The sequence below is a fragment of the Notothenia rossii genome (assembly GCF_949606895.1).
Source record: "Notothenia rossii genome assembly, chromosome: 6".
Lineage (NCBI taxonomy): Eukaryota > Metazoa > Chordata > Actinopteri > Perciformes > Nototheniidae > Notothenia > Notothenia rossii.
In genome coordinates, this window is record NC_136909.1 from 45,522,221 (window position 1) to 45,532,885 (window position 10,665).

General features: G+C 38.9%; 1 protein-coding gene across 2 annotated transcripts in view; it reads right to left on the reverse strand.

The window, feature by feature from the left end:
- The window catches only part of LOC307044834 (neutrophil cytosol factor 2-like), a 35,179-nt gene extending 25,190 nt beyond the window's left edge, over positions 1 to 9,989 (reverse strand). The window contains exons 1-4 of one of the 2 annotated variants that reach the window (XM_079690238.1): positions 9,809 to 9,989; positions 8,455 to 8,628; positions 1,655 to 1,737; positions 1,044 to 1,152 (exon numbers count right to left, since the gene is read on the reverse strand). In XM_079690238.1, coding sequence (XP_079546364.1) covers positions 1,044 to 1,152; positions 1,655 to 1,737; positions 8,455 to 8,628 — 366 coding nt within the window. In that variant the 5' untranslated portion in view covers positions 9,809 to 9,989. The remainder of the gene's footprint in view (positions 1 to 1,043; positions 1,153 to 1,654; positions 1,738 to 8,454; positions 8,629 to 9,808) is intronic. The other variant, XM_079690239.1, reaches the window with a different exon arrangement.
- Positions 9,990 to 10,665: the final 676 nt, after the last annotated feature.

The window sequence follows — 10,665 nt, forward strand, 5'->3', positions numbered from 1 at the left end:
AGTTTGATACAGTCACAAACAGATGTATATAACTCTTCTGTCTTACAAACAGCCGCCACAAACAGCCGCCACCTACTTCTACCTTATGAGAAAAATAAATTAAAATGATCAGCGACACTGATGATGCAAATGATATTTACAATGTACAATTTTGAGATACTTGTACTTTACTTGTGTATTTTCATGTAATGCTACTCCACTAGCTTTTAGAGGTAAATAGTGTACTTTTACTCCACTACCTTTATTTAATACATTTAGTTACTTTACAGATATGGATAAATGATGTGAAATATAATCAAGTGTTAAATCAGACTTTAGTTCTACCTGGAGTAAATCCACAAGCTACCCTGCAGTATACAAAGCCATTCAAACTAGCTGCACCTTTACCAGCTTTGAGAACACTTTCATGATCAATCATTATAAAACATATCATATATATTATTCTGAAATGGACCAATCTGCACAATGACTACTTTTACTGTCGCTAATTTAACTATATTTTGATGCTAATACTTGTTCTACTTTTACTTGAGTAACATTTTGAATGCAGGACTTTTACTGTAACAGAGTATTCCTACACTCTGACACTTCTACTTTTACTTAAGTACAAGATCTGAGTACTTCTCCCACCTCTGATCAGGGGTGGATGACACTGACTGTCTGTTGGAATTCCGCAAACCAATGGGCACATTGCTTTTAAACCTTGGCTTTAAACATGTTATCTGTTACCGGCAGCTGCACTGTCTGTTGAAGCTAGAGCATGTCATATCTGCACTGTGAGAAATATGTGATGTTGTGTAACCTCCATCAATGAGGCTTTGTTGTTAGCATCCAGTTGAATGGGATGTTTGAAATAAACAATGGAGGTAATGACATAGCACATTTGGCACTGTGTTCATTCCTCAGTGGTGATATACATAGGATTGGATTTCCTTTATATTCTATTGTAATGTGTCAGAAGAAGCATACTGGAGTCTCATGCTTCCCTGTATTAGTGCAGGTGTGTGTTGCAGTGTGTGCGAGTGTGAGGCTGAATGTCAGACCTGCCAGCTGTACAGTTTGAATCTGAGTCCCAGCTGCCTGTAGTCGATGACCGTGTTTCCTCTCATGTGCTTCTGTGCCCAGATACAGTCAGACAGAGCTTCCTCCAACCTGAGCAGACAGCAAACAGACCAACATTCAGGGAATAAGAGTTCATTTTTTCTAAATGTGGCATCAACAAAAGCTTTACAAAAAAAACATGGTGGTTTTACAGGGGTGTTGTGGGTCAGACTTTTTCTTTGTCACACACATCAATTTGTTCTCCACTGGTTGCCTGGCAACCTCACAATGATGAAAAGTCTCCAGGAAGTGACTACCAAGAAATAGTTGAGCTCATGTACGCCCAGAATAACATGTGTGATATACATGTTGATAATGTGCTTTTAAGTGCTGCTTGGTAGATGTTGTCACCTGTGGACACATCCTGGCTCACTATTTTCCTCTGTTTCAGTCACAATGCTGAGCTCAGATAACCAGCTGCATCTACAGTCAAGATAAGAGCACCTCTTTCTAAATTCACGCACGTTTCCCTCTTTTCTCAAAATTACAAGAGTATACATGGTCAGTATTTGGAACAGATTGCTCTGATAATCAAAAATAAAAATCAACCTACCTGTCAATCTGCATCATCACTGCTGCTCTCTGGAAGAAGCCGACAGCGAGACGTTCATCTTTGGCGATAGTGAGGTCTAAAGCCTGGAAACACAGAGACAGGTGGATGTTGGACACAAAAAGATGGAACTATTATATATATATATTTATATCAAATCAAATCAAAAATATATTATAGCCACAAATCACAAGAAATGCCTTAAAGGGCTGTACAAAGCAAAGACAAAAAACTGTCACATCCTGGCCCTGGCTGATCGCCTCACTCCCTCACCTGTGTATTTTCGCTCCCTGTTAATCACCTGCCTGGTCTCAATGAGCCTCAGCTGTCCCTAATCATCACTCCTCACCTGTGTATTTAGTCTGTGCTGTTTCCTTGGTCATTGCCAGTTCGTCTTGTCTGTATAGCAGAGAGTGCTCCATGTTACTCTCCTGACGTAAGCTATTGTTCTAGCTGCTTAGCATTTGTAGCAACCTAGTTGGTTGTTTTTTTGTTGCTTCTTTAGTAGTTTTCCGCCAACTTAGTTGGTTGTTTTTCGTTGCTTCCAGTCAGTACATTTTTTGATCATTGCCTGTTTTATTTTTAACTTTTGGATTAAACGCTTGACTAAAGACCCTTTTGCCTGATTGTGCTCTTGAGTCCTATTTTTTGCTCGTGCCTGTACTTGTGCTTGATAAAAACTAAATACAAACGTCATAGCATAAAAATTATAAAAACATTATACAACATCAACATAAGTATTGCCATGTGATAAAAGCATGTGACTGAAGTGATGGTAATGTTGAATGGAAACTAGGTGATGGAAATTATTTTCCAAGGAAGACAGGTGCGAATAGATTGGTTTTGAGTTTGCTTTTGAAGGAATCAACGGAAATAGCTTTGCGGATCTGAAATGGTAGACGATTCCAAAGGAGAGGTGCTCGGAAGAAAAAGGCTCTGCCACCTATGGGTGATTTTTGAATTCTGGGGATTGAAAGGAGACTTGCATTATGGGATTGCGGGAGCCTGGTAGATAATCGCGAGATAAGTAATGATGATAGATATGGAGGTGCTAGTCCATGTAAGATTTTAAAGGTTTATAGTAAAATCTTGAAGTCAGATCTTATGTGAATCGGGAGCCAATGAAATGAGAACAGGGGTGATGTGATCACATTTCCTGGTTCTGGTTAATATTCTGGCAGCTGTGTTTTGCACCAGTTGTAGTTTGGCGGTTGTTGATTTTGGTAGCCCAGAGAAAAGTGAATTGCATTCCAACCGAGACTATAACATGCTTCCTTTTACGGTGTAAGTATTCAGCAGTGATATCCCACGGATGTTAGGTAGAAGACAGCGGATAGAGCTTCATCATCAAGAGACACAGCTAACCATAAACATGGCACCAGACAACATACTAGAAACTTAATGGGTTTAATGGAAATGACTGTATAATCAGAGGTGGGAGAAGTACTCAGATCTTGTACTTAAGTAAAAGTAGAAGTACTCAGATCTTGTACTTGAGTAAAAGTAGAAATACCTGAGTGTAGGAATACTCTGTTACAGTAAAAGTCCTGCATTCAAAATGTTCCTCAAGTAAAAGTAGAAAAGTATTATCATCAAATATAGTGAAAGTAGCGACAGTAAAAGTAGTCATTGTGCAGATTGTTCCATTTCAGAATAATAGATATGATATGTTTTATAATGATTGATCATGAAAGTGTTCTCAAAGCTGGTAAAGGTGCAGCTAGTTTGAATGGCTTTGTATACTGCAGGGTAGCTTGTGGATTTACTCCAGGTGGAACTAAAGTCTGATTTAACACTTGATTATATTTCACATCATTAAAAAGAGTAAAAGTACACCATTAAGCTCTGAATTGTAGTGGGGTAGAAGTACAAAGTGTCAAAAAATGGAAATACTAACTTAAATTGAAATAGTAATAGAAGTACATCAAAAATATACTTAAATGGGACCTGTCATGCAAAATGCACTTTGTAATGTCCTTTATACATAAACATGTGTCCCCGGTGGGTCGGGGAACTCATGCAGCGTCAGAAAATAAAACCCTCTCTTTTCCTCCGTACCCAAATCTTTTAAAAACGAGGGTACAACGAGCGGATACAGATTTGCTGCCGATATGACGTCAAATTGGCGGCGGACCCACAGAAAGTTGCTATCAGAAACAATGCCTGACGTGTTTTGGACGTAATCTCGTCTTTGTTTACATTAGCAAGCCTCACTAACACTCAGAGCTAACCTGTAATGTAGAGCACATGTGTTTAAAAAGCAGGAAATAAAAAAGGAACTATAAACCCGCAAGAGAAAAAGCATTTGAGCTCCATACTGTTTCAGAAATAATCTTTGATGTGGTTTAGAACAGGATGGCGTTTTATCACAGTAGAATTTAACTTTTAGATATTGTATGTATGTATATGAACAAAACTTGGAGTTGTTGCCTGTTACAAATACCTTGGTATCTTGCTTGATGACTGTTTCTCTTTTAAACTTCATGTCAATAACCTGCTTAAAAAACTGAGGGTTAGGCTAGGTTTCTTTTTCAGGAATAAGTCCTGTTTCTCGCTTGAGGGCAGGAAAAGGCTAGTCACTGTGACCTTTTTACCTGTGCTGATGTATATGAATGCACCTGCCAACTACCTGAGCAAACTAGATGCTGCGTATCATAGTGGTCTGAGATTTGTCACAAATTGTAAAGCACTTACTCATCACTGTACACTGTATACCAAGGCAGGTTTACCATCACTTACTGTACGGAGGCTCAGTCACTGGTACACTTTTATCTATAAAGCTATGTTGGGCAAACTCCCGTATTATATCTGTTCATTGATAAAGCAGAAAGTTGCAAGCAGCTATTGTCTGCGATCGCAGGATATAGTCTTGTTAGATGTGCCAAGAGTAAGGACTGTCTTAGGTAAGACAGCTTTTATGTGCGCAGCTCCACTTGCTTGGAACAGTCTACAGGCAAAATTGAAATTGAGCATTTTTATTTCTCTTAATGTAGAAGGCACGTCTAAATGAAATGCTTTCTGACAATCTGGGTATTTGTAAATGTTGAATATGTAAATATGATATCCTCTGTTGTTTGTTTGTTTGTTGTTTTTATGTTTCATGTGAAACTAAATGATGCAGGTCTCCCTTGTAAATGAGATCGATGATCTCAAGGGACCAATCTGTCTAAACAAAGGTTTGAAATGAAATGAAATGAAATGAAATGAACTTTATCTCCGGCTTTATCTGATCGGGCTCCGCCTCCTCTTTTTTTTTTTTTAAGCTAAGGACCCGAAATCTGCGTTTCTCTAACAGGGCTGCAAAAGAGGGGTTTGAGCAGTATGAGGCATATACAATGGGTGAACTGTTTGGTATTTTAAGCAAAACACTTCACAGACATGTTTTGTATAGGTATGGCCCTACAATATATTTTTCTGATATAGCATAATAGGTCCACTTTAAGGAGGGACTTCCGCCGGACAGCTGAGCAGCATGGTCGCTTGAACAGTGAGCTCCCTTATGCCAACAGAATAAACTCTGCCTAACTCCAAAATTAAAACATCTTGGACAGTTGATAATGAGCGGAGGGTCAACAAAAGCAAGGAATAAGAAAAGCGTGAACCGTCAAGATAAATAAAAAACTAACATTAACAAAGAAAAGGACAGGCTAACGGCAGAAGCTAGCACAGCAATGGCTAATCTGGACAGCATTAGCAAGCAAATCGAAGCCATGCAAAGCGAGCTGAAAACCGACTTGACCATCATTAAGGAGGACATCGCCACTCAAATAAAAAACGAGCTGACAGAATTCAAAGAATTCATTAACCAGAAACTGGCAAAAATACACAGGAGTTGGACAGCAAAATGATTTAAAAAAATAGATGCCGTTAAGAATTGCACGGATGAGTTTGAGCTCTGGAGTACCGAGGCAAAAAGCAATATGCAGGAAATAATAAAAGAACACAAGTTTATGAGTGAAAAGCTGGATGATTTGGAATCGAGATCCAGACGGAATAATTTGAGAATATTCCTAGACTCACTGGATCTGCCCTCTACAAAGTTCAAAATGAACGTATAACAGCAAAGATAACTATAGATGAAATCCATAAGGCAACCGGAAAACTGAAAACAAACAAAGCTCCAGGTAGTGATGGATTCCCATCTGAGTGGTACAAAGAACTAGAAAAAGAACCGTCTCCACTGCTACTAGGTGCCTTTAATTGGATCATGTCAAAAGAGGATACTCTCCCCACATGGAAAGAAGCAATTATTTAGCAATACAGTTATCCCCAAACCACTAAAAGATAAAGAATGTTGCCAAAATTATAGACCAATCTCAATTCTTAATGTTGATTACAAGCTCTAAACTACAATACTATCAAACAGGCTACAAACAATAGTACCAGAGCTCATAGATGAGGACCAAACAGGCTTTGTTTCAGGCAGACAGACGGATGATAACATCAGAAGAACGTTACACATCATACATAGAATACAAAATAAAAAAATACCAGCAGCACTGATTAGTCTCGATGCGGAAAAAGCATTTGACAGGGTCAATTGGGAATTTTTATATCCAACATTAGAGACATTTGGATTCAGTAATAAAACAATTAAATGCATCAAGTCTATTTATAACAAACCAACAGCTCGAGTTAAAGTGAATGGCTCACTAACAGACAGATTTACATTGGAAAGAGGAACAGGGCTGCTGTCTCAGCTTTACCCTGTTTGCTCTATACAGTATATAGAACCATTAGCCCAAATGATCAGACAGGAAAATGCTATTGCAGGAATAGAAATTAGTCAACAAAAACATGTTATTAGCCTTTTCGCAGACGACGTCGTGATCATGCTAAAAGATCCAGTAAGCTCCTTTATAAAGCTAATATTCAGGATACAAATTAAACATATCTAAAACTCAAATCCTTATGTTTAACTGCTCTCCACATCAAAAACTAAAATAATTCAATTTAAACTGGAAAGCTAATCAATTAAATACTTAGGAATAAACATAACCAAACATGTAGCAAAGCTGTACCAAAGCAACTATGAATCTATTGACAAAGATAAAAGGAAAGATTTCGAAAAATTGTCAACTTACCCGTTGCGTTTTATTGACAGGATAAATAGAGTGAAAATTAATATTCTACCACACTTGTATTTATTTCAATCCTTGCCAATAAATATACCGCAGATTCAGTTCCAAAGCTGGGATAAGCTTATATCAAGATTCATATGGGGGGGTAAAAAACCTAGGATAAGATATACCACACTGCGACTGCCTAAAGAAAGAGGGGGACTGGCACTTCCAAACTTAAAGGAATATTATCATGCAGCACAACTACTTCCTCTCATTTACTGGTGCAACTCCGGCCCGCTGGAAAGACATCGAAATACTTGCATATGAGTCCCCAATTCAACCACTCATAAGGCAAAGAGAAATACCTCCCCATATTAAAGAAAAGGGAGACCTCGACCCAATATTAACATTTACACTAGAAAAATGGTATTCTATTATTAAACCATTTAAATTGGGAAGGGAACTTGGACTATTAGACTGGATAGCCTATGACAAAGGATTCAAACAAGGAAGCTACGACGATTCAAGCAATGGACAGAAAAGTGTTTAACAGCCATATGCACAGTAATCCAGAAGGGAGAAATGAGAAGCTTTCAAGACCTGAAAAAACTCTTTGACCTAGAGAACAAAGACTTATTCAGATATATGCAAATGAGGGACTACTATACAAAAAAGGTTAAGAAAAATGAAGATGACATACAACCTATTGTAAAGATTATTGCACGAGCTTACCATGATGATGTTCCCAAAGTTGTGTCAACCCTGTATTCGTGCTTGATGGAAGCCAAACAATATTCAACACTCTTTGTAAAAACTAAATGGGAAAAAGAACTAAACGAAAGGATCTCAGATGAGATGTGGTATGATATGTAATGCACCAGACCACTACACAGTCACACGGATGGAGAGAATTTCTGTGGAAAAAACAAATTCGTTTTCTTTTACACACCCAAAATCACTAGTACACAAACAAACACTCAATCATGCTGGAGACTTTGTAAACATCTGGAACCTCACCATACACATGTGTTTTGAAGCTGTAGTGAAATGCAACCTTTCTGGGACTGTGTACACTCTGTTTGTTTATTTTATTATCTTTTATTTTTAATGACTGATTTTAAATGCCATTTTCTTAATGTATCTCATTTTTTGTAAAGCACTTTGAATTGCCTTGTGTTGAAAGGTGCTATATAAATAAACTTGCCTTGCCTTGTATGCAAGGTATTAGGCTATAGAATCCCTCAAACCTGTTTGACATTATACCTGGGACATATGGAAGGATCTGTACATGTCGGAGATCACTACCTGATCAAGATCCTCCTAGCTACTGGAAAGAAGGCTATCACTAAAAACTGGCTAAAGGCGGAAACACCAAGCTACAGACAATGGGTTCCTATTATTTGTGATATCCTAATAATGGAGAAAATCACATACAAGTTGAAAGTAATGGAAGACATATTTCTTAAGGGCTGGGAAAAATGGTTAAGGTACATAACAAAGGAGTAAAAAAAAAAAATGAAGCAATATTTGATAACTATGTAGATCGTCTCCGTACAGGCACTGTTCTCTCTGAAATGTAATATTTGTTTGTGTGTAATTTTACCTTGTGAATAAATCAATAAAAGAAAGTTTATACTGAAGTACAGTACTTGAGTAGATGTACACCACTGTGTATAATAAAATAGCCAAATAGTGACAGACAGTTGGAACCACTTTGAAATTTAATGTGAACATGCAGACCTTCAGGGCCAGGTGCAGCTGCCCCAGCATCAGGTGGGCTGAGGCAGTGTTAAACAGCGTGCGGGAGGTGGGCTCGCTGATCTGCCTCAGCTGGGACAGAGCCCCCACCCAGTCCTGAGAGTCGGCCCTCTGCACCGCCCCGTCCCACAGCCCCAGCAGCTCTGTGTACAGCATCTGGAGGAGGTCACAGGGTACGTGCACACACACACACACACACACACACACACACACACACACACACACACACACACACACACACACACACACACACACACACACACACACACACACACACACACACACACACACACACACACACACACACACACACACACACACACACACACACACACACACACACACACACACACACACAGCGTGAGGAAGGTTATGTGTATTTTGTGATTAACTTTTTTCGGACCACTTATTTATTTACTTTGGTGAAGATCCGACCTCCATGCTGCTACTCTGGTTCAAACTGCATCCACCTAACGATGTGATTTGTCTACCTCCCCAAAGAACCACAATCTGACACAGTGTGAGATGTCTTTTTTAGCTGTTCTGTCGTCATTTCCTGCGATCTTCTTCCTGCAGTCAGTCAAAAATGAATATTAATACCGGACGTTTCTTTGACTATTTATAGGCAAATATATGCGTTTCGTGAAGCCCGCAAAAGCTGCGCCGCATTTCGATTTGATTGTGATTTATAAAGGGAAACCGGCGTAGGACGTGCGTGAGCAGTGTTTTACAAATCGGAATATTTGTGTGCATATTTATTTGCTTTTGCCGTAAAACACCTTCCCACGTGAATCCTACGCAAAGTTTTATAAATGAGGCCTCTGAACTCATACTTGCCAACCTTTAGACCTCAGAAATCGGGAGCATTTCAAAATCCGAGAAGAGGGCAATGAAATCGGGAGTCTCCAGCAAAAATCGGGAGGGTTGACAAGTATGCCTGAACTGTGGAAGATAAAACGGGTTCCACGTCTGTGTTTTTATTTGTAGTGAGAAATGTTGGACTTAAGTGACAGATATGCTAAATAAAATACTTTTCAGTTCCACTTAAATAAATATATGTATCCCTTTAGTATTTACATTGATTCTCTTGAATTTAAGTTCAGATTAGATACATGTAATACAGAGACTTACTAATATTAACAACATAAACAAATAAATAACAGAATAGGATAGAAAAGAGAGAAACCTGTACAGCAGTGATGTCATCAGTTACATTCTGTATATTTAAGTACTTCCTTGTACCTGACCCAGACCCTGCACATGTTTTCACCTCAGTTACTATCAGCTCCATAGTTTATCTGAGAAAGGTCAAAGACCCTCCATTCACATGGCTTACCTCTCTGTCCTTATTGAATGTCTTGTGAGAGTTCAGTCAGTGTCCAGCTGTGCCTCGCAGACTTCACACTCCAACAGGAAGTGAGTGTGAGTGAAGCAGGCCTCCTGAGCAGTCTCCACCCTGTTGCTACAAGGAAGTACTCTATCCACATTCCCCAGGTGTGACCCAGCTCTGGAATTCACCTGTCACTGTGGCAGTACTCAGCTCTGCCAACATGAGGCCCAGCCTGGGAATACACCCTTAGGGTTAGCTAACCCTCTAACCCTTTTAGAGGAAACGTCATCAAATGTAATTCATGTTGACTTTTTCCGGGATTGTTTAGTTTGTGAGCTTCTTATTGTTTGTATTAAGTAAGGAAGAGTGGCCACACGTGAAATATTTCCCAGAATTCAGACTTTTTTATAGGAATTCTGACATATTTTCTCAGAATTCAGACTTAAAAGTCAGAATAAAAAAACACAGAACTGCACCCCATCAACCTTCACCCAGAAGAAGCACGCCCCAGCGGATGGATAGGGACCAGAGCGCGCGACTCTTCTGTGCGTCAACAGAGCAGCAGGTGTCGCTTTTCTGTCTTCTGCTGATAGCTCATATGTGTTCCATGTTCCATCGTGTTTTTAAACACTGCGTAATAAAAAACGTGTCTAGGACAACAAATGTTTTATAGGCCTATTGTTAAAGACAGATTGTCAAACGGTATATTATAGTGTGTTTATGTGCGTTTTTTTTATCTGTATTCGAGTATTTTCGTATTTCATCTTAAGTTTTATTTGGTGCTGCATTTCAAATTTTCTCTTTTCTGTTGAGGTAATTCAACTGCAAAATGAAAAATGAAAAAAAAAAGGTTCGATTTTACG